The sequence below is a fragment of the Dasypus novemcinctus genome, chromosome 11, assembly GCF_030445035.2.
Source record: "Dasypus novemcinctus isolate mDasNov1 chromosome 11, mDasNov1.1.hap2, whole genome shotgun sequence".
Lineage (NCBI taxonomy): Eukaryota > Metazoa > Chordata > Mammalia > Cingulata > Dasypodidae > Dasypus > Dasypus novemcinctus.
The window spans coordinates 85,036,180-85,061,575 of NC_080683.1; the positions used below are offsets into that span (position 1 = coordinate 85,036,180).

The 25,396-nt window shown below is 36.0% G+C and overlaps 1 protein-coding gene across 12 annotated transcripts in view; it reads left to right on the forward strand.

Annotated features, from left to right (window-relative positions):
* CEP57L1 (centrosomal protein 57 like 1) overlaps positions 1-25,396 on the forward strand; it is a 96,279-nt gene that overhangs the window by 67,556 nt on the left and 3,327 nt on the right. For 6 of the 12 annotated variants that reach the window (XM_071218620.1, XM_004468403.4, XM_058307244.2 and 3 more), the window contains 6 exons: positions 10,272-10,388; positions 11,477-11,554; positions 12,031-12,117; positions 13,538-13,615; positions 13,730-13,977; positions 23,879-24,023. In XM_071218620.1, the coding sequence (XP_071074721.1) occupies positions 10,272-10,388; positions 11,477-11,554; positions 12,031-12,117; positions 13,538-13,615; positions 13,730-13,977; positions 23,879-24,023 (753 nt within the window). The remainder of the gene's footprint in view (positions 1-10,271; positions 10,389-11,476; positions 11,555-12,030; positions 12,118-13,537; positions 13,616-13,729; positions 13,978-23,878; positions 24,024-25,396) is intronic. The other 6 variants (XM_058307248.2, XM_058307247.2, XM_071218623.1 and 3 more) reach the window with 1 other exon arrangement.

The following is a 25,396-nucleotide window of genomic DNA, read 5'->3' on the forward strand; positions in this document are numbered from 1 at the left end:
TATTCTATTGCTATTGGATGAAGTAGTCTATATATGTCTGTTCAGTCTAGCCATTTTAGAGTATCATTCAAGTCTTTCCTTATTGATCTCCCTCTAGATGTTCTAGCCATTATTGAAAGTAGTATCTTAAAGTCCCCTACAACTTTTTTTTTCATTTTTAAAGAAGCTTTAGATTACATAAATGTTACATTGCAAATATAGGGGATTCCCAAATACCCCTTCCCCTCCCACACTTTTCCACATTAACAACCTCTTGTTATTGTACAACAATAACAGTGTACAGTTATTACAATTGATCAACACATATTGAAGCATTGTACTTACCAAGGACTATAGTTTACATTATAGTTTACACTTCTGCCTGCACAATTTTATAGGTTTTGACAAAATGTTTGATGGTCTGTATTCATCATTGCAGTGCTACAGGACAATTCCAATGTCCCAAAAATGCCCCATGTTGTACCTATTCTTCCCTCTCCCTCTCCTCAGAACCTCTGATAGCCACTGCCTTTATATCTATGTTGCAAGTTCTTCCATTGCTAGAATAATCATAGGTCTACTTTAGTCCATAGTTGCTTCCTCCCTTATGTTTGTACAGTCTTCAGTCTTGAGGATTTGGGGATAGTGGTGTGTGTCTCTGATGGAGAGAGGGCTTAAATCCCATTGGGCAGATGGATGGAACCATATTGCTTGCAGTTACAGACACTCTGTTTCCTAGAATGGGTGCTGTTCATCATTATCCTTTTGTTAGTTGTCCTAGGTGAGTTTGGTGAACTGGTGCATCTGTGTTGGAACTCTGCTGAGATTCAGGACTCAACCAGCAGATGAACAGACCAAAGATTTAAGTCTCTAGGACATATATTTAACAAGTGTAGTGTTAAAATTAGGTTCAAATAAAAGGGGCAGAAGAGCCATATGTAGGGAAATTATAAATGAGTCTAACTCTGTTACATTGGGGAGCGTATATTCCAAAGTAAGCCCATTGACAAGGTTCCGAATACCTGAGATTGTCTGCCACATCTATAGTGTCTAGATGTCTCTAGAGCCCTCGAGAGCCCCACTGCTTGAGGCACTGTTTACTGTGACAATCAATGAGATCTTGCTGAGACATGCATAAGTGTAACCTCTGGAATAACCTCCCGATTCACTTTGAAATCTCTTAGCCATAAAAACTCATTTGTATTTACTATTTCCCCTTTGGTCAAGGTCTTTTTTTCAGATTCGTCACTCTTCAGTGCTTAGTAGTAATCCCTCAGTGCCAGGGAAACTCATCCCTGGGAGTCATGTCTCACACTGGGTGAAAGATATTATAGTACATTTATATGCTGAATTTTGCTTAGAGAGAGGCCACGTTTGAGCATCAAGAAGATTTTCAGGAGGTAACTCTTAGGCAATATGTAATATTGGGCTAAGTTTAAATTTCACTGGAAAAGTGAAGTACAACCATCAATATCAAGGATCTGGCATAATGGTCTATTCTCATGGGCACTGCCTATTTATTTGGGTCCTATAGCAGGACCTACCAGGATGGGAAGTCAGTATTCTTTTGGTTATTGTATGGGTCTCCACCTACTGAGACAATGCCCTATGACCACTTGAACGTATTCATATGCCATAGAGACATGCCCCAGGTGCACCCCTCCCCACACCAGTGATTCTCCACTGCCACAGTTGTGACAGTTCTGCAATCCAAAACCTCCTCAAAAACAAAGCCAAAAAAATAAACAAAAATAGTAAGAAAATAAAATAATAATTAAGAATTATGAATATAATAATAAAAATAAAATAATAAAATTTTTAAAAATTCTTTCGTTGTGCTTTTCATCACTGTAAGATCTATTATCTTTTATGTACAGTGACAGTTTCTCCCATATGTTCCATATGTTCTGTATGTCCCAGTGTCTTATTTTTTTCACTGTATCTTCAAAGAAGCTTTAGGTTACGGAAAAGTCACGTAGTAAATATGAGGGTTTTCCATATTCCCAAACCCCTCCCACTCTTCCACTCTCCCCCATTAATGACATTTTTCATGTATATCTGTTAAAAGTAATGTACAAATATCAAAGCATTGCTACAAACCATGGTCAGTGGTTTACATTATGGTTTACGTTTTTCCCATATACTTCTATAGGTTTTAACAAAATTTAAAATTACCTGTATCTGTCATTTCAAGGTCATGCAGAACAATTCCAAAGCCCTGAAAATGCCCTATATTTCATCTCTTCTATTCTTCCCTCTTAGAACCTATGGTAATCATTAAATTTCAATTTTAAAGGTTCATAGTTACATGCAATAATATTGAGGGCTTGATATATTGGTCTCTTTTCTTTCATTAGGCACTGCCTTTGTTCTTGAGAGATTCTTTTCCCTCTAATTGAGAACATAGCAGTACTCTCCCCAGGATGGGAGTTTAATCTTTTTTTGTTTATTGTGTGGGTCTCCACCCACTGAGATAACACACCATGACAAGATGAACACTTTCATATTCCATAGAGGCATGCCCCAGGTGCACCCTATCCTGCATATCATCCCACCCCCAACACCCTGCACCAGTAATCCTCCCCTGCCATATTTGCCAAAAGAACATTCCCACCACTGTAGTTTTAACCACAGACCTGCAAATCCTGAGTTCACCTGTTCGTTTTTCCAACCCTCCCTCCAGTTCCATGGTACACCCCTATACTCCCCCTCACATTCCTGCACCCTCAAACCCAATCACATCACTGCACCACTATCACTCACATCCACTACCAAACTACCCCCCTTTCACATTATCATAGATTTTTCCTATATTGCGCATCAACCCACTACCTTCTACTCCCTTTCCGTCTCCTGATAGTCTGTTTGCCAGACTCTAGCTCTGTGAGTCTGCTCAATTTGCTTAAGTAGTATCAGTGATGTCATGTAATACTTGTCCTTCAGTGACTGGCTTACTTCACTCAACATAAGGTCTTTAAGATTCATCCATGTTGTCCTGTATGTTAATATTGCATTCTGTCTTACAGCTGAGTAATATTCCATTATATGTATATACCACAATTTGCTTATCCATTCATCTGTTGATGGACACTTTGTTCCTTTTAATTTTTGGCAATAGTGAATAATGTCACTATGAACATTGGTGTGCATGTATCTCTTTGTGTCCCTGCTTTCAGTTCTTCTGGGTATATACCCAGAAGAGATTGCTGGATCATATGGCAGTTCTATAGTTAACTTCCTGAGGAACTACCCAACTGTTCTTCACAATGGCTGCATTCTACATTCCTACCAGCAGCGAATGAGTGTTCCTGTTTCTACACAACCTCTCCTACACGTGGAGTCTACTGTTTTTTTAATAGCCTCCAGTCTAATAGGTTTAAGATGAGACCTCATTGTAGTTTTGATTTGCATTTCCCTAGTAGCTGGTGATGTTGAGCATCTTTTCATGTTCTTTTTAGCCATCTCTTTCTCCTTTCAAACCTGTCAGTATTTGCTTCATAGATTTTGGTGTGCTACCATTGGGTGCATATATATTTATAATTGTTATGTCTTCTCGTTGAACTGACCTCTTTATTGGTACATAATAACCATATTTTTCCCTCATTGCAGTTTTTTTTATTTTTATCTGGTATTAGTATTGCTACCCCAGCTCTCTTTTGGTTACAATTTGCATGGTATGTTTTTGTCCATCCTTTCACTTTGAACCTACTTATAGCTTAAATTTAAGATGAGTTTTTTGTAAACAGCATATAGTTGGGTCATGCTTTTTAAATCCACTCTACCAATCTGTCTTTTGACTGGAATTTAATCCATTTACACTTAAAGTCACTTCTGATAATTCAGGACTTAATTCTGCCATTTTACTATATAGTCTTTGTAAATCTTATACCTTTGTTGTCCCTCAGTTCTTCTGTTAATGCCTATTTACATATTTATTTAATTTTTTAAATTGCAATACATTGGATCCCTTCTCTTTTCTTTCTGGATATGTTTTTTATGTATTTTCCTTGTGGTGACTATGGTAAAAATGTAATATCTTAGATTATAACAATCATATTTTGATACCAACTTGAATTCAATAGCATACACATACACTGTTCATCTACTCCTCCATCTCCCCACGTTTTTATACTTATTACAAATTATATCTTTGTACATTTTATTTCTATTTATTTATGAACCATAGTTTTATTGCTACTTTTCATGCCTTTGCATTTTAGCACTTGTAAAAAGTAAGAAATGAATTTATGTACCAAAAAATACAATGCATTAATATTAATACTGACATTTACAATTACTCAAATTGTTAGTTTTACCGGAGGTATTTATTTATTTATTTATTTATTTATTTATTTATTTATTGCCACTTTAAACCACAATCTAGTGTCTTTTCCTTTCATGTTGAGAAATTCCCTTTAGCATTGCTTGTAGGGCAAGTCTAGTGGTTATGAACTCAGTCAGCTTTTGTTTATATGAAATGTCTTAATCTCTCCCTCGTTTTTGAAAGAAATTCCCAACAGGTGAGAAATTGTTGGTTGGCAATTATTTCCTCTGAGCACTTTTTTAAGTACTTCAACTCACTGCCTTCTTGCGTCTATGGTTTCTGATGAGAGTGGGCACTTTATCTGACTGCTTTATCTTGCAACTTTCAGAGCTCTTCCCTTGTCTGGTGCAGTTTGATCAGTATGTATTGGGGGAAAACTTCTCATCAAGTTTATCCTGTTTGGTGTTGTGATGATTAGGCTAATGTGTCAATTCAGCCATGTAATGGTGCCCAGTTGTTTGATCAAGCACTGGGCTAATTGTAATACAAGGGCATTTCCTGGACTTTAATCATCAGTGAGTTGATTGCACAGATTTCTGATTACATCTACAATCAATTAAGGAGATTGCCAACAGCAATGAGTGGCATCTCATCCAATCAGTTGAAGACCTTAAAAGAGGAAGTGATTTCAGCATTCAGGGAGAGAATTCCCAGCTCTACATCAGACAGCCAGCATCTCCTGGGAACTAATCAAGGACGTTCATCAGAGTCCCTGGTTTGCAGCTTGTCCTGTGGAATCTGGACTTGTACATCCCCCAAGGTCACATGAGAGAATTTTATAAAATCTCATACTATTTAGAGATATCTCCAGTAAGTTCTATTTCCCTAGAGAACTCTGACTAACACAGGTGTCCTCTGGGCTTCTTGGATATACATATTCACATCTTTATCTAATTTCTAAGTTTGGCAAGTTGTCTCTCATTTCTTTGAACATTCCTTCTGTACCTTTCTTCTCTTTTTCTTTGAACATTCCTTCTGTACCTTTCTTCTCTTTTTGGGACTCCCATAATGTGTATATTGATATGTTTTATTTCATGATATCCATCAAATCTCTTAGGCTCTTTTTCCTTTTTATAATTCTTTTTCCTTTTGCTCCTCAGCCTTAGCCTGACTCATTTCTGTTGTCTCATCTTCAAGTTCGGTTATTCTTTCTTGTGCCAGCCCCAATCTGCTATTGAAATCCTCATGGGAATTTTTCATTTCCGTTATTGTGGTCTTCAGCTCCAGTAGTTCTGTCTGATTCCTTTTTAAAATTTCTTTGTCTTTATTGAGATTCTCATATTGTTCATTCCTTATTTTCCTTTTTTATTCTTTGTATTTTCCTTGATCTCCTTGAGCATGATTGTTCTCCTGATATCCTTTAGTTCTTTTTTCTCTGTATTTTCCTTCATCTCCTTGAAAATATTGAAGAGCATTTTTTTCAAGTCTTTGTGTGGTATGCCCTGCTCTGGTATTCTTGGTTGATATTTTCTGGATTTTTATCTTCTTCCTTTGTATTGGCCATCATTCCTTGTTTCTTTGTTTTGGAATCTTTTATTGTACACTGTACACTTTAATATTTTTTAAATGTTAACTCTGGGGTTTATTCCCTAGATATCTGTTTCTTTAGTTTGTATCCAACTACTGATATGAAAGATATTTTCTTGAGTGTCAGGAACTAACAAAACTAACCAAACCCAAGCAAAAAAAAACCACTTTTCACCATCTTTGCAAATTGGCTCTTTGTTCACCTTCCAATGAGGAAAGCAAATGCAAAATGCATAGTCTTCTGTCTTTTCTAGACCTTTTTCTTGTCCTGGTCTTGTGTTTGCTAGTGGCCTTAGAAATCCCCCTGTTTACAGGAGTTTGAATGTCCCCTCTTCTTCCCAGGAAAGGAATAGACCTTCTCCCTTTCCTGGGTGTTCCATTGGAGGACTTAAAGAAGGAAAGCCTTTGCCCAGGCTGCCCACCTCAGTTGTTTCTTATACTGCTTTCCTTGTCTCAAGCTGGTTTTTGCCTGTAAGGCAAATTCTAGGAGGGTGAGCATACTGGAGAGGAGTTTACCAAATCATTCTTTCCCAGCCAGAACAATTCCAGGGACCCACAAAGGGAGCTCTGGCCAGCTTCAAACTGACTTGGGGAGGGTATGAAGAAGGGACCAGGTATCAGGAGCTGCTTCTACAGCTCCCTAACATTGCACCTGCCTAGCAGCTGCAGTCCTTTACCTGCCCTCCACAGCACTGAGGAAGCATACTCTTTTTAAGTCTCCTCTGGGACCTTTGTCTAGGGCAGGTTGGAACAGTGGCTTCTCTCAGAACCAGGCCCCAGACAATCTGAAGTAGCTAATCAAAAGCAGTGATCAGACTTGGCCTCCCCCCTCCTCAGATCTTGGGGAACTAGGTTTTTATTCCTCTGTCTGACACTAGCAAGATGATGCCTGATGGACGAGTGTGGGATGAGCACTGGTAACTAGTGGAGAGACTAGTCTTTACTGTAATTTACCACTCTTCCTGTCCCACTCTTTTCTGGATGCTATACAGTGTTCTGCTGGACTCCAGGGTTTCCAAATAGTTGATTTAGACAATTCCTGCCTGATAAATAGTTGTTTAAGTGCAGAGACTGATCCCTGGAGTTTAAATTTTTTATCATATTTATCGTAGTAATTTTGAGTTTCTCATCTGCTAATTTCAATTTCTCAATCATATGTTGGTCTATTTGAATTGATGTGTTTTTTGTTGTGGAGTGAATTTTCCTGCCTTTTGGTATTTGCAGTAATTCTGTATTATATGTTAGACTCTCTTGAGTCTGGATTTTGTTGTCTTCTTTTTAAAATGTTGAGTTTTGTTCTATCATTAAGTTAGTTTACTGACAGATCAGCTCGATATTTTTGATACTTGTTTTAAAGCTTTCTTAGGTCGGGTCCAGAAAAGCCCCTTCTCCAGAACTAGAGTATCCCTAATTATAAGGTGTACCTTTTGGTTGTGGGGAAAGGACCACCAGTGATATTCAGGGTGTTCAGTGAGGTCTCACAACTCTGACTAGTTGAAACTTCTAACTGCTTCTGGCACTGTGGGACTTCTGGAATTTCCATTCCAGTTACAGCTCCATAGCCACTTTTTTCTACAAGGCATCACATTGTAGGCTTCCTGTGCAGCTTAGTATTCAGGTAAAAAGGATTAAAAGGGACCCCCTACATAGATTTCTAGAGCTCCTTCTCTGCATAACTTCCTCCTCTTCGTTACCCTGTCTGCAAATTTCAGCAACCAACAGCCATGAACTCTCATCTCTGCCTCCTCTGCTTAGCCTGGTCACCATGCTTTGCTTGAACTCACCCTCCCTGTGTGATGGTCTAGAAAGTGTCCCCAGGCAGAGAGCTGGGGGATTTGTGAGGCTCATCTTAAGTGTTCCCTTTCTCTTAGGGTACACAGTCTTATGCTGCTGTCCAACATCTGAAACAATTCCTTCATAAATTTTATCCAGTTTATAGTTGTTTAATGAGAGAAGGCTAATTTTGTACCAGTTAATCAGGGCCAGAGGCTGAAGTCTTTCAAACTTTTATTTTTAAATAAAAAACTACAGTAATAAATACTATTACAAAGCCAAATACAGATATGTACATTATATAGACTTTTGTGTATGTATGAATGAAACAATCATTTAATGAAACAATACTTACCTGTACTCTCTGAAACTGTGTTTCTGTTCAATTTTTTAGTGTTGATATTGACCTACTAATAAGTTACAACTTTCTGTTTATAAAATACCAACCTATAGAGATTCTTGCCAACTTTCTCTAGGAGATATTTACAAACATATTCATGGTATTGTTCATAATAGAAAAATATTGGAATCAATTCAGATATCCTTTATATTAATAGAATACTCATAAAATGCACTATTACAGAGCCATGAAAACAAATGAACTACAGGGACATGGAACAAGATGGATTTATTTTTGAATCAAACAAGGAAGCCCAAGGACCACATGTAGTTTGATACTAATTTATAAAATTCAAAAACAAGTAGATTTAACCTTTTTTTTGTTTAAAGATTTATTTTTATTTATTTCTCTCCACTTTCTCCCCATTGTCTGCTCTCTGTGTCCATTCGCTGTGTGTTCTTCTGCGTCTGCTTTTATTGTCAGGTGGCACCAGGAGACTGCATCTCTTTTTCGTTGCATCATCTTGCTGCATCAGCTGTCCATGTGTGCTGCACCACTCCTGGGCGGGCTACGCCTTTTTCACACAGGGCAGCTCACCTTGCGGGGCACACTCCTTGCAGGTGGGGCACCCCTACATGGGGGCGCCCCTGCGTGGCATGGCACTCCTTGCGTGTGGCAGTGCTGCACGTGAGCCAGCTTACCGCACAGGTCAGGAGGCCCTGGGTATCGAACCCTGGACCCTCCATATGGTAGGCGGACACTATCAGTTGAGCCTCCCTGAGCAGATCGAAACAATACCTTGTGTAGGGACCCATACATATTCGTTATATTATAAAGAAAAGCAAGTGTGTATTGAATACAAATTTCATGACTCTGGTAATCTCTGGGAAGGGGGAGAAGGGGCTTCAATTGGGAGTGACACAGCAGTAAATTAAATAATATTGTTAATGTTCCAGTTTTTAAATTGAATAGCTAATTTGTAGATGTAAATTTTAATAATATGCTTTATAACTTCATTGTATTATATAGCTATATTACTTTTTTAAGAATGAGACTGCAATATTGAAAGATCTCGAGCATATATTGAAAGAAAGTAAGATTCAGACAGAGTGTAAGATATGCTACCATTTATAAAGAGGCTGAAAAACGAAAGATATATGTAATGTGTATAAGTGCATAGAATATTTCTGAAACAATACAAAAGGTGCTAGTGACAGTAGTTGTTTTGCAAAAGTGAACTGAGTGGCTGTGGGATGGAAAGAGAACTAGAAGCACTTCCTTGTTATAATAAACCCTTTTGTATTTTATTTGTATACATGTGCATGTAGTACCTATTCAGAACTACAAATTTCAATAGCAGAGATGTTTCCTCAGATTAATGGAGGACTGCTAGAAACTGGGTCACTCATATCTCCAAGAACTACATAGTGACCTTAAAGTTCCAAATACTTGCTATAATGAGAAAATAAACCCTGCCCCCATGTTGTCATTTCTATAAATCGCTTTCCTTTCCTCCATGTTCTTTTTATGCATTATTCCTCTGAGAGCTAATTTTCTATGTCATTGTGATAGAGAAGATAAGTCATTGAATAAGTTAGATCATCTTTATAAGTAAGTTTATATAATGCATATTTCACTGATGATGTTTGTCCATGTTAGTATGTTATGGGGAACATATGGGGAAAGAAGCATGGGGAAGGAGATGTCACCCAAGCAATTGGGTTCCCGCCTACCACCTGGGAGGTCCTGGGTTTGGTTCCCAGTGCCTCCTAAAGGAGACAGACAAGACAGTGAGCTTATGTGACAGGCTGGAGCCATAAGCTGATGCAACAAGATGATACCACGAGATGATACAACAAGGAAACACAATGAGAAACACAGCAAGCAGGGAGTGGAGGTGGCTCCAGCAATTAGGCACCTCTCTCCCATATGGGAGGTCCCAATTTGGTTCCCAGTGCCTCCTAAAAAGAAGACTAGGAGACACAGAGAGCACACACTGAACAGACACAGAGAGCAAACAGCAAGCACAAACAATGATGGTGGGGAAGAAATTAATAAATTAAATAAATCTTTAAAAAAAAATTTTTTTTAAAGAAGCATGAAAGAGTTTATTCCATTAATGTTAATGTAGCACATCTTTTTTTGCACATTGTATTTGATTCTTAAAAGTTTTTAATTTTCTTGTTTTTTTGCTTGTAAGCATCTAACATGTACATGTATATGCATGTTTATGACATTTATATTATGCTTTAAATTCTCAGAAATTGCATTATTCTTGAGCCATTGGTATCACTTGCCAAATTCAGGTTTTGCTTTTATCCTTTCTAGGCTCAGCTTCAAAGGGAAAAAGAACAAGATCATATGATGCTACATGCAAAACTTGAAAAGCTTGATGTCTTAGAAAAAGAATGTTTTAGACTTACAACAACTCAGAAAACTGCTGAGGTAAGCTTCCACTTGTTTCTTTGAAGTGATGATGCCAGGAATAAATCTTTAGTGTTAAACATAATTGGCATTGTATGTGAATGTAAAATAAATGTTATATTAGATTTATAAAACTTCATTTATGACTTTTAGTGATTCAGATATGAGTTCCTGTCTATAGAGATGGGACGCTAATGTGTTCAGTCATGGCATGAATGAGCTTGCCTTTTGAATGTAAAATTGTAAACTTGGCCTCTTTTAAGATGGCAGAACATTTTCATTTGTCAGATAATTTGCCTAAAGTATATTGAAAAGTTTGACTTTTACCACTTGCAGGTAAGTTGACCCTTCCTAGAGACCCTCCTGACATGTCCTCTTCTTTTCCCCTACCCAGATCTTAACCATTTCAGAGTCCTTTTTTCAAGTTCTATTCCTCTGTAAAGCCTTCCTTGAGTTCTCCAGCACTCAGGAAGCTCTCCCTCTGAACAAGTACTATCCTCCTATTGTAAACCATACCACCAATATAAGATATAATACTTATATGTATAAAGCTGTATACATGGTCTGGGTCAGATCATATACTTTGTTTATTGTTTCATATATGTTAATTGTTTCTCTTAGTATAACATAAGCTCTTAAGTACAAAGACTGTATCTTATATTTCTAATTTATCTTCCTACTCCCTAACTCCCCCACCAACCATGCTCCTATCACATTCATATGGTAGACATATAGTAGAAGATTGATAGCTTGACTATTGTGATATGTCTGTGCTTTGAATGAAACATTGAGACCAAAAACTATAATATTTGAGTTTTAAACCTTCAATACCACCCTAAGTTTCATCATTATGGCTTTGTTGCTAGGAGTTAATAAAGCCTATTAGTGTGTTAAATTCTTTACTTTCCCTTTGTTCTCACATGTAGTAGCAGGCAAAGAACATAGGAAGAAAGCCAAGGAAAATCTTGGCATTTTTTGCCATTCCTTTTTCTTGTTCTCTGCTTTAACTTGCCAAACTTATAAGAATTAAGACCTCGAGGTCTTTATTTCAAAAAAGAACAAAGGCTCTATTTTTATAAAACAATCCCAGTTTTTTTTTTCTTTTGTAGGACAAAATTAAACATTTAGAGGAAAAACTAAAGGAAGAAGAACATCAGCGTAAATTATTTCAAGATAAAGCTTCTGAGGTAAGTAAAGCAGCACATAATCTATTATAGTAAACCTCATGTTTTATTATACTTTTCATTAATGGAAGCCTGTATTGGAGACTCTAATTTCTGTTTCCTAGAATGTTAGTTTTGTCTCTTTTTGCTATAATAATGAACTTCTCAGTCAGTCAGTGTATTAATATATTTGGATGCATTTCCAAAAGGTCTTTTGAAATTCTAACATATATGTGTATATATATGTTGAAAGAACTACTGGAATAGATTGTTTTCCATTTGATTGGTAGATATACTAAATAATACATTCTCTTATAAATACAAAATGGTTAATTAGCAATAGACTTAGTGGCATTCATTTAAAAAATAATGATTTGGACTTTCTTTTCTTGCTGAAAAAGCATTTTTGTATTTATAAAATGAGACTGGATCTCATTATAAATGTTTTGGAGGAGCACATTACAAATCAATTTTGTAATTTTTTTACTTTAATATTATAGCTTCAAACTGGAATTGAAATCAATAGAATTTTAATGTCTTCCGTTTCAAAACCAAAATACTCCAAGGAAATGAAAAAATCTTCAAAGGTAGGCATATAAAACTTATCTCCAAACAACACTTAATCCATATTTGCTAATATTTATTCACCACTTTTAATGTTTGTGTCTACTTATGTCCACCAAAGATATGAAGAGATCTATAATATAATAAAAGACATGCTATAATGCCATTAAATGGGAGTAAAAGCATGAGTCAAGTAATGATGGTTTTGTGTGTGGGTACAGAAAATTCCATAAAACCTATGGTAAAGAAAATAAGAGCAATTGAGCACAAAATCTAGCTCTGAGTTTGTTTGACAAGCAAATCAAAAAGGAACATGTAATGGGCTGTCTGTCTTTCTAAAATAACAGAAGGCATTCCAATTTTTCTAGAAAGACAAACTTTTTCCTAGTATTAAACTCTTAGAGAAACTTATCTTGTTACTTTATTAAAAAGGCATTAAACAACACGATATTGGCTGACTTAAACAGTTTTATGTAATACATGTACAATAAAAAACAAGGAAATGGTATTAAATTATAGGTTGTACAGTCATTCCTTTAAGGAATTTATTTTTATTATTATTTATTTTTTCTTATGCTCAGATCAGGATTTGTATAAATATTAGGATAATTGGGGAAGTCATTACTTTTATAGATAGATCACTATTTTCCTTAAATGACCTGACCTTTTAGATATATTAAACCATCTTAATTATATAATGCTAAGAAGAAAATTTTAAAGCCATTTTAATTGTATGATTCTGCAATTACAGTTTAATGACCAATGTCACTGTTTATTCACAATAATGTAGTGAATGTTTCTGTGTACTACTCACTTTGTGAACCAGGAATACTATTTGAGAATTCTGACCACCTCCGTAGGCCCAGCTGTGTGTACCATAATGGAGACACCATTATATTTAACTTTGGCTTATTTTTTTATTACATAGATAAGAATTAGTTTCACTACTCTGACTGCATTTTTCATAATTTTTTAAAAGAGTTTACAAATTACAATAATGAAAAATATTTTGCCAATTAAAGTTTGTTGTTTTTGCTTATTTCCTTCCTTTCATATTAATTTTGTGTCTTATATGAGCAATGGGATTAGAAGCTCAAAAGCCAAATAGAAAATCACTATAGGTAATCAGCAAGTGGAAAAAATATTGGCCAATTTTTATATCTAGGTTGTGTGGTATCCTTTGTTTGCAGAGTTAATGGAAATTTTTTTAAGTTTACCTATTCATTGTAAAAATAGTGAAGGTCAGGGATAAGTAAGGTAAAAGAACATCTTTTCATTTGTTTATTTGCCATCTGTATGTCTTCTTCAGGGAAATGTCTGTATGTCTTTTGTCTATTTTTTAACTTAAATTGTTTGGTTTTTTATTATTGAGTTTTGGGAGTTCTTTCATAAATGCCTTTTGAAATGATTTTTTTGTCTACCTTTTTCCTTGCCAATCTTTAGAAAACTAAATGTTTAAAGAGAGGACTACCTCTGCAAATTTATTCTAAGTTTGGAGTACTGCCTTTTGTGGCTGGGAAGGTGAGAGGGAAAAATGAAGATACTTGTTCAAAAACACTCCAGCTGTATTGTAAGTGCTATTGAAATACCATCAATGTTTTGAAGTTGTTCTCAGCTCTTTCTTTTCCCCTTAAGTCGGCCAGTGCAAGCCATTCTGTGAATGCAAATATGCAAAACTTCCTGCAGATGACGCAACATTGTGACCAACGTATCCTTCAGAAAAATTCTGAAGTGACTGAACCTAGATGTCTCTTCAGGCCTAGTAGAAGAGGGCCTTCTCAATGTAAGGCTGTACCCCCTGACTCAGAAAAGTCCATTTCTGTTTGTGATAATTTGTCTGAACTTTTGATGGCAATGCAAGATGAGCTGGAGCAAATGAGTATGTAAGTATTTTTATTCTTTATCAAGGAGAAATAATAGGATATTTAAAGGTCTTTGTTTACTGCTTAGTCTTAAAATCAGTGCCCTTTTTATTCTTAAGGCCTTATTTAGCCATTTGGATTTATTTTATTATTTTGTTTTATTTTAATAGCAGACTTACAGAAACAGCACAGAAGACAGATATTAAAACATGTACTTGCATGTAGGACAAGTCAGTTAGAAAAATATAGTGAATAGATGGAATCTACTGTATGATAAAAATGCTACCTGTACCATTTCATTGCTATCAATAAGAAATTTACTTGTTCTAAAAAAATCCAAATGCTGACATTGTCCAGAAAATTTTAGCAGGTTTATTTGTATTTGTTTTAAAGTTGAACTCTTGAAACTTGTTCACTGAAACATTTGACTGCATTAATGCTTTATGTTCCTGCATTTAGATTAAAAATACACACATATATTAAAAATGAAAATGGAAAAACTGCCAAAACCTGATTTCTGTCCCCTATTTTTCCATTCATAGTCATATATTTAGGTACCTTTTGGCCCTATGGGAAAGAATATCTAAAGTTCAGAATTATCAATAACAGGAAGAAGAGAAAAAAAAATTATTTTTGAGAATGAAATGTTTCCCATCACAGTCAATCCTTAAGCACGTTCTCCACATACACAGCATGCTAGCTGGATATCTTTTGGTATAATTGTTATACGTTTGTCATGGATAGCTCACAAGTTGGTGTCTTCAAAAAAGCCAGTCAGATAGGCCTTACTTGCCTCCTGCAAAACACCAATAGCTGTGTTCTGGAGGTGCAGATCTGTTTTGAAATTACTGAGCAATTACTTGCAGTGGCTGCTGGAAGGGAAGTTTGCAAATCAGTTCAGTGGACTTCTGATAATGCCTCATTTCACAGAGTGCCACAGTACCAGGCCTGTAACAGTGAGGTTTCTTCACCCCTCCAGTAGCACACACTTGTGAACAGCTTTTGTAGCCACTTGATTCCTGTGTGATTTACTGCCATTCAATTTGTAGGCAGTCTGCTTTGTTCAAGTCATAGTATAGAGACCTCCTTACTTACCCTTTCTCCTTCAGCTGGAGCTTTGAGTGTGAGGTGTCACTGGCTAGAGACCAGTGGTAGCTACCTGGATTTATTTTATGTTGATCTGCAGATTTGTTGTCAGTGATTTCTTATTATATTTATTGGTACTATTTTAAATTTCAACTCTTTGTTATCACTACTTTTCCAGTTTAAAGAGTTCTGTATTACCAAGATCCATACTAACAGATATTACTGTCATTCTCACAAATAGGGTCTGGGGATCTTAGATTATAAGTCACTGAAGTTTTTATAAGAAAAATTCTCTTGTGTTTTTTAATAAACTTTTATTTAAATGAATGATTTCATTAGATAACTAGGATTACAATTCTAAGTTTTAGACTCTGCTAGTCTGCATTATGAGTTTTGAAGTATCATAGTAAGCATAATACTGTATGGGATACATATTTTATGCCCCAAGTTTGAACTCAACAGCAATTCTAGAACATTTGTGATTTGGCCACCTAGTTGAACTAGGAACCTCTGTAGAAGAGATAACTAGTTCTCTTGACAGTATTTCATTGAGTAGGCTAAAACCAAATTCAGAATTTATCAGGCAGCTATATCTACAATTGAAATTCTCTATGTCAGCAAGTCCCCTCAGAATTAAAGAGGGGGAATCCAAGATGGCAGAGTAGGGAATGACAGGCTGCACTCCTCCAGAAGCTGTGGGAAGTTGAACATGGGCAACTACATAGATATAGAATAAGTGGAAGTAAGTGTCACAGAGGACCCTTACCATAAAACCAACCAAACAAACAAACAAAACCCTGGACTAGAAAGAGATACTAACCAACTGAATAAGCCCATCAAGATAAAGAGATGGCCTAGACATCAGCAATAATTATATAAATTATATAATTATATATAATTATAATAAATTATAAGCCATATTAAGAAACAGGAAGACATGGCCCAGTCTATCGAACAAATTAAAAAGCAGAAGACACAGAATGTGAAACAACTAATCAAGGATGTTGAAACAAATATCCTTAGTCAACTCAATGAAGTGAAGGAAGAGATAAAAGATATTAAGAAGACTCTGGGGAAACATACAGAAGAAATTGCAGACATACGTAAAAATATAACATCTTATTTGTGAGGAAAGGCACAATACAAGAAATTTTAAAATACAGTAGGAAAAAATACACCAGAAGCACTAACAGCAGATTTGAGCAGGCAGAGGAAAGAATTAGTGATATTGAAGATAGGACATCTGAAATCACATGGATAGTAGAACAGATAGACAAAAAAAAAAAAAAGGAAAAAAGTTCAGAGACTGAGGGAATTGAATGACAACAAGAAATACACAAACATGTGCATTATAGGAATCACAGGGGGGAAAGAGAAGGGAAAGGAATGTTTGAGGAAATAATGGCCAAAAATTTCCCAGTTCTTATGAGGGTCATGGATATACCAGGAAGCATAGTGCACTCCAAACAGAATAAATCCTAGGGGCCTATGCTGAGACATATACTTATCAGAATGACAAACATTCAAGACAAAGAGAATTCTGAAAGCAGCAAGAGAAAAAAGATCTATCACCTATAAGGGAAGCTCAATAAAATTAAATGCTGATTTTATCATCAGAGATTGTGGCAGCGAGAAGGAGTGATATGCCATGTTTGTTACTAAAAGAAAACACTGGTAGTCAAGAATTCTGTATACAGTAAAATCAGCATTCAAAAATGAGGGAGAGTTCAAAATATTCAGATAAACAGAAGTTGAGAGTGTTTGTCAACAAGAGTTCTACCCTTCAAAATATACTAAAGGGAATTCTGCAGTTTAAAGGAAACAACAAGAGAGGGTTGGAGTAGAGTGTAGAAAGGAAGATTATAAGTAAGAGTAAATAAAAGGATATAAAGAGAAATAATTAATGACATATATAAACCTAAAGGAAAATGGCTAAGCACCATCTTTACAGTAATAACATTGAATGTTAATGGATTAAACACTACAATCAAAAGACACAGTTTGACAATGGATAAGGAAATATGACCCATATATATGCTGTCTACAAGAAACTCACCTTAGACCCAGAAGCACAAATAAGTTGCAAATGAAAGGTTGGAAAATGATTTTATACACAAACAGTAACCAAAAAGAAGGGCAGGAATAGTTATACTGATATTGGACAAAATAGATTTTAAATACAAACCCATTGTAAGAGACAAAGAAGGACACTATATATTTTAAAAGGGGTAATATACCAAGAAGAAAGAACAATCATACGTATTTATGGACCTTACCAGGGTGTCCCAAAATACGTGAGGCAAACACTGGCAAAACTAAGGGAAGAAATAGATGCTACTACCATTACAGTGGGGGATGTCAGTACAACATTATCACCATTAGAACATCTAAACAGAGGGTAAGTAAAGAAACAGAGACCTTGAATAATACTTTAGAATAACTAGACCTTATAGACATATAGAGACATATACACCCAAATAAGCAAAATATACATTCTTCTTGAGTGTTCATAGATCATTCTCCAGGATAGACCACTTGCTAGGTCACAAAACAAGACTCAGTGAGGGGAGCAGATGTGCAGTTGAAGGCCCACCTCCCACATTGTACGTCCTGGGTTCAGTTCCTGGTGACTCCTAAAGAAAACAAAAAACAAGCAGACATTGAGCCCAAGAAAAACAATGGGCAAAAAAACAAGCAGGGAGCAGATGTCACTCAAGCAGTTGGACACCAGCCTCCCACATGGGAGTCCCAGGTTTGGGACTCAGTGAATTTAGAAAGAGTGAAATTATACAAAACAATTTCTCTGACCACAATGGAATAAAGCTGGAAATTAATAAGGGGTAGAGAAACAGAATAGGCACAAATATATGGAAGTTAAACAATGCGTTCTTAAACAGTCAATGGGCCAAGGAGGAAATTGCAAGAGAAATTGTTACTACCTCAAGACAAATGAAAATGAGAACACAACACACCAAAACTTATGGGATGCAGCTAAAGCAGTAGTGAGAGGAAATTTACATAGCCCTATATATAGGCCTACATTAAAAAAGAAGAAAGAGCTAAAATCAAAGATCTAAATGCACACCTGGAGGAACTAGAAAAAGAACAACAAACTAATCCCAAAGCAAGCAGAAGGAAGGAAATAACAGATCAGAACAGAATTAAATGAAATTGAGAATTTAAAAAGCACTAAAAAAATTTTAACAAAACTAAAAGATACTTCTTTGAGATGATTAATAAAATGAACAAGCCCTTTTTTCTTGATTAGCTAAACTAACAAAAAAAAGAGAAGATGCAAATAAAATCACAAATGAAAGAGGAGCTATCACCACTGATGCCACAGAAAATAGAGTTTCATAAGAGGATACTTTGAAAAATTGTATTCTAACAAGGTAGACAATTTAAATCAAATGGACAAATCTCTAGAAACTCATGAGCAACCTATTTTGATGAGAGGAAAAATAGAACTCAACAGACCAATTATAATTAGTGAGAATTAATTAGTCATCAAAAACATCCCAAGAAAAGCCCAGGCTTTACAGGTGAATTCTGCCAAGCATTCTTGAAATAACTAATTCCAGTCCTGCTCAAACTTTTCCAAAGAATTGAAGTGGAGGGAATGTTATCCATCCCATTCTGATACCTACATCACCCTAATATCAAAGCTACATGAAGATGCCAGAGGGAAAAATAAAACAAAAACTACAGACCATTCTCCCTGATGAACTTAGATGAAAAAGTCCTCAACAAAATTCTTGCTTATCAGTCCAATAGCACGTCAAATGTATTAAACACCATGATCCAAGTGGGCTTTATCCCAAGTCTGCAATGTAAGAAAATCAGTGTAATATACCACATTAACAGATAGAAGGAAAAAATCACGTGATCATCTCTATCTACATAAAAAACTCATTGAAAAGATACAGCATCCTTTCTTGATAAAAACACTTCAAAAGATAGGAAGAGAAAGAAACTTCCTCAACACAATAAAGGGCATATATGAAAAGCTACAGCTTACATCATACTCAGTGGTGAAATACTAAAGTCTGTCCCTCTAAGACCTGGAACAAGATAAAGATGCCCACTGTTACTACTCTTATTTAATATTGTACTAGAAATACTTGCTCGAGCACTTAGGCAAGAAAAGGAAATAAAAGGAATCTGAATTGGAAAGGTAGAGGTAAAACTTTCACAATTTGCAGATGATATGATCCTATATGTAGAAAGTCCCAAAAAATCTATAAAGCTTTTAGAGCTGATAAATGAATTCAGTAAAGTGGTGGGATATATGATCAACACATAAGATAACAACACAGTAGTGTTTCTGTATATTAATGAGCAATCTGAGGAGGAAATCTATTTATAATAGCAACTAAAAGTTTTAAGTTTCTAGGAATAAACTAAGGATGTAAAGGACTTGTACACAGAAAATGACACAACATTGCTAAAAGAAATCAAAGACCTAAATAAAGGGAAGAATATTTCATGTTCATTAATTGGAACACTAAATATCATTAAGATACCAATTCTACTAAAAATTGATTTGCAGATTCCGCACAATCCCAATAAAAGTTGCAACAGCATTTTTTACAGAAATTTAAAAACAACTATCAATTTTATTTGGAAGGATAAAGGGTCCCAAATAGTCAGAAACATCTTGAAATAGAAAAACAAAATTGGAGGAATCATGCTACCTGACTTTAATGACTACTATAAAACTACAGTGGTCAAAACTGCATGGTATTGGCACAAGGATAGACATACCAACGGTGCTGAATTGAGAGTTCAGATATAGACCCATGCATGTACAGTCAGTTGATACTCAACAAAGTCACCAAGGCCAGTCAACTAGAATAGAAAAGTCTTTTCAACAAATGGTTCTGGGAGAATTGGATATCCATATCCAAAAGAACGAAGGAGGATCACCATCTCACACCCTATACAAAAATTATCGCAAGATAGATCAAAGACCTACATATAATAGCCAAGACTATAATGCTCCTAGAAGATAATTTAAGGAAGAGTCTGTAAGAGCTAATTGTAGGAAATGGTTTCATAAACTTTACACTGAAAGCACAAGAAACGAAAGAAAAAATAGATATTATAAATGGGAACTCCTCAAAATTAAAAACTTTTGCGCATCAAAGAAGTTTGTCAAAGGGAAAAGGCAGCCTGCTCATTGGGAGAAAATATTTGGGAACCATTTGTCTGATAAGGGTCTATGGCAGGTTGAGATTAAGAATCCCAAAAAGGGAAAGACTGTGTTATAAACTAATCTGTTCCTCTGGGTGTTATACCCTGTGATACAGTAAATTAAGTTGAGGGCCTTTGATTAGATTACCTGGTTTTGGGGGGAAGGTTTTGTTTGTTTGTTTGTTTTTGGTGTTTTGAGGAGATACCAGGGATTGAACCCAGGACCTTTTATATGGAAAGCAGGTGCTCAACCACTGAGCTACATCCACTCCCAATGAGAGTTGATTTTTTCATTTGTTTGCTTGTTTTGCTTTTTGTTTTTTTTAGGAGGTACTGGGAATCGAACCTGGGACCTCATACATGGAAAGCAGGCACTCACCGCTCAAGCTACAGTCACTCCCCTAGATTACCTGTTAAGATTGCTTTCAGGGCTTTTTTATTTGACCAGTAAGGCTTGACTCAGGTTGAGTCCCTGCTCCCTTGGTGGGTCTAATATAAATGAACACTTTCAAGTCAGACACACAGGAAAGAGAGCTCTGTCATTTTTTATCTGGCCATGTGACAGAAAGAAGATGGCTCAAATAGCTGAAGCCCCAGGGAGAGATGAATCATTTTGCCTGATAGCTTACCATAGAGATTGTGAAGAACAGCAGAGACTGATAAAAGAAGCCCTGTGCCAGCCTTCAGCTGAAATCTGGAAGAAGCAGAACAGCCAAGGCTCAAGAAGAAGAGGAAGCCCAAAGGGGAAGGCAGAGACCATCAGTAATCATCTTGCTTCAAACCATGACAGCTGATTTTGGTGAGAAAGCAGAAAGCAACCTTGAGTTGGACTTTGCGCAGGCTTGTAACTGTAAGCTTTTACCCCAAATAAATACCCGTTATAAAAGCCAACAGATTTCTGGTACTTTGTTTCAGCAGCCTTTTGGCAGACTAATACAGGGTCCAATGTCCAGCATATATAAAGAAATCTTACATCTCAATAATAAAAAGACAACCATTTTAAAAAATGGGCAAGAAATTTGAATAGACACTTTCCCAAAGAGGAAATACAAATGGCTAAAAAACACATGTAAAGATGCTCAACCTCACTAGTTATTAGGTAAATGCAAATCAAAATTACAATGAGATATCATCTTAACACCTACTAGATTAGCTGCTATTTAAAAAATTTTTTTCAATTGTTGGAGAAGATGTGGATGAATAGGAACACTCATCTACTCCTAGTGGGAATATAGCATGGTACAGCCACTTTGAAGGATAGTTTGGCAGTTCCTCTGGTAACTAAATATAAAATTGTCATACTTAGTTACCAATCCCTCTATTAGGAATATGCCCAGAAGATTTCAAAGCAGGGACACAAATATATATATGCACACCAATGTTCATCATGGCATTATTCACAGTTGCCAAAAGTTGGAAGCAATCCAACTTTCCAACAAAGGATGAATGAGGTAAAATGTGGTATATACATACGATGGAATATTACTCAGCTACAAGAAGGAACAATGTATTGACACATAGGACAACCTGGATGACTCTCAAAGACTTTATTTGGAGTGAAGTAAGCCAGTCACTAAAGGACAAATATTGCATGATCCCACTGATATGAACTAAGGATATTGACCAGACCCAAAGAGGTAGAATCTAGAAAATAGGTTACTAGGAAATAGAAAGGGAGTAGAGTGGTGGGCCAATGCTTAATCTGTGATAAGGTGGATGTTGGCAGTATAGGACTGGATAGGGGTGAAGATGGTGCAATGATATGAGGGGGAGAGGGTTGGGTAATCCCTGAACTCAAAGGAGGGCTGGATGAAGGAACAGGTAAATGTGTGGCTTGGTGAATTTGGAGGAGATCAAAGACTGTGAGAATAAAATGATGGGAATGTTCTTGTAGGATCTATGGCAGGAGAGTGTCACTGGTACAGGAGATTGGTGGTAGGGTTTGCATGGGGAGGGGTGCACCTGGAGCATGCTACTATGGAAAATGGATGTGTTTATGTTGTCATAGGGCATTTTCTCAGTGTGTAGAGACTCAGACAAAAACCAACAAAATATTAAACTCCCATCCTGGGGAGTCCTGCTGCTTTTTCAAATAGAGTGGCTAAAATCTCTGGAGTATATAGACAGTGCCTAATAAAAGAAAAACCAATATACCAAGCCTTACTTATAAAAGTGAGGCAATCTAATAACAACTAATACTTAAGAGTTACCTCCTGAAAACCTCCTTGTTATTCAAATGTGGCCTCTACAACCCAAATTCAGCAAATAAACATACTACCTTCTTCCTGATATGGGACATGACTCCAGGGATGAGCCTCCCTGGCCCCATGGGATTACTACCAAGCATTAACCATTGATGCATTTGGAAAAAGACACTGACTGAAAGAGGGGAAAACTAAATGCAAAAGAGTTTTTACAGCTAAGAGACTTCACAGTGACTTGGGAGGTCATCTCAGAGGTTGTGCTTATGCACATCTCAGGCAGATCTCACTGCCACAGAAAACAAAACCTCAAACGGGTGCTCACAAGGGTGCTAGAAACATCCAGACACTGTAGGCAAGAAACAGCCTCATGAAATTAGCTCCCATCAATGGGACTTATCCTAGAATAGACTCATTTATAATTTCCCTACTGGTGATTCTTCTACCCCTTTTATTTAAATGTGTAATTAGCACTATATCCATTAAATGTATGTCCCAGAAAGTTAAATCTTTGGTCTGTTCATATGCCAGTTGAGCCCTGCATCAGCAGAGTTGTGGCCAATACATAACCTCTAATTCATCAGACTTGCCCAGGACAACCAACAAAATGATGATGATGGGTAATGCCCATCCCAGAGATCTACAACTGCAAGCAGTACAGTTCCATCTGCGTCATTAGATCTAAGCCTGTCCCAATCCAAAGCAGAATGGGCAACATCATCCCAAAAGCCCCAAAATTGACGAGTGAACAAATATGAGGGGACTGTAACCACAGACCAAAGTAGACTTAGTAGTGTTATAGTAATGGAAGAACTTACAACATTGATATAAAGATAAGAGGTTACCAGAGGTTCTGAGGGGATAGGGAGGGAAGAATAGGTAGAACATAGGGCATTTTTAGAGCATTGGAATAATTCTGCATGGTGTTTACAATGTTGGGTACAGGCCATTATACCTTTTGCCTATAAAACTGTATGGTGCAAAGTGTCATACATAATGAAAGCTATAGACCTTGGCTAGTAGCAATGTTTCAAAATTGTTTCATCAATTGTAACAAATGTACCACACTAATGACAATGTCATTAATAGGGATGTTACGGAAATCCCCTATACATTCGATGTAACTTTTCTGTAATCTAAAACATCTCTAAAAATAAAATGTATTTTAAAAAATTAAAGAGAACCCTTTAATGCCTCTAACTAAAGAAAATATTGTTTAAGGACCTTATTCTAAGATATTTCTGAATGTATCTAATCTTATTACTAGAGCCTGGTTATATTTATCATAGATTTAGTTAGACAACCCTAAAGAAAGAGACTGCCTTTGAAGCTTAATGTTTAACTCAGACTAAAGACTAAAGTTTATGTTTGAACAGAAAATTAATATGGTAAAGACATATACCATAAATTATCACAATGCTTAATGTTGCTTTTGTTAACAGGGAGCATCAAGAAATATTGAATCAAATGAAGGAAACTGAGAGCCGTTCAATCTGTGAAGATATAGAATGTGAACTAGAGCGTTTAGTCAAGAAAATGGAAATTAAAGAAGAACAAATTTCCAAATTGAAGAAACATCAAGACAGTGTAAGCTTTTCTTTAAAAAGATTTTAATAAAAGATGATATTTCTGAATTCAGTGTTATATTTCTATATGACCTTCCATATATTTATACATGATTTCTGTATGACACATATCTTCTGTATGTGTGACTTAGTGGAAAGATGATAGACAGGAGTCACTTAGATCTGTTACAGAACAGAGCCATCTGTCTTGTTGGAATAATATGGACTTCATATATAATTCTTCAAGATAATATAAAGAAAAAAAGGGAGCAAGAAAACTTAGTTATGTATTCAGAGATGGCTTTGGGAAAATTGTGAACCTGCCTTTGCAGCCATTCCAGTTATCCTTTTAGCATTTTTCCCATATCCTCCCCTCCTTTAATGCTTTAATATCATGTCCCTTATGCCAGCAGGTCAATACTGCACGTAAACTTGGCTCCTCAAGCAGTAACTCAATCCCTAAACCATTACTCCCCCTTTGCCATCATAATTGTGCTGTATTCCATTCCCTGGGAACCTGTAATTAGCTAGCTTTTAGTGAATAGGGTAGTGGTAGTGAGGGGGACTTTATATTCTTGTGTGAAGTCTTATTAACTAGGAATGGCTTAACAGTTTTAGTATTTTAACAGAAGAATCTTGGATTATAAAATTTTATTCAAAGATAATGACTCTATAGTCATTGAGTCATTAACACTATTATATTGCTGAAGCAGAAGGCAGAGGGAGCCTTCTAGGAACCCTCTGGTCACTTAATGTAGCTAACCACCTATGGCTCTAATTAGCATTTATATAAGTGCTTGGTATATTAACTTCACAAATAAGCCTCCCCTTTTCTTATAGGAAAGTTAATAAAGATTACAGAATTTTACTGCCTTCATTTTTCTTATGAATAATATGTAAAGAGACTCTCAAATATAAAGTTTTCAGTCCATGTAAACATTTTAAAACAAATATTTTTACTTTACTAGCTTTTAAGACCATAGTAAGTAATTTCTTTTTATATAGATGGTTTAAGGTGAAAATTATATAATTTCTACACTTTCTTGGAATTGCACAGGAGAAACTTGAAAGGAATACAAGAATAATCATATTTTTAAAACTGAGTCTGCACATAGATTGTGTTTTACATTGCATGCTAAAAATAACTATGGCAGAATAAATTTTCAAGCATTTTATCATGCTTAACTTAATATTTGTACTAAAAAGTTTCCTCTTAGATAAATAGAACACTAGATACTCACCCAAAATCATTAGCTCTACACATTACGCCTTTCCCAGAGCTCTATGCAAAGTGATTAAGTAATGGGTTAATGGGTTAGACTTTGGGGAAATGGGCTTGATGAGTTTGTGGGTTTTGTTTTGTTTAATTCAATCTACCTAACTATTTATTAGTAG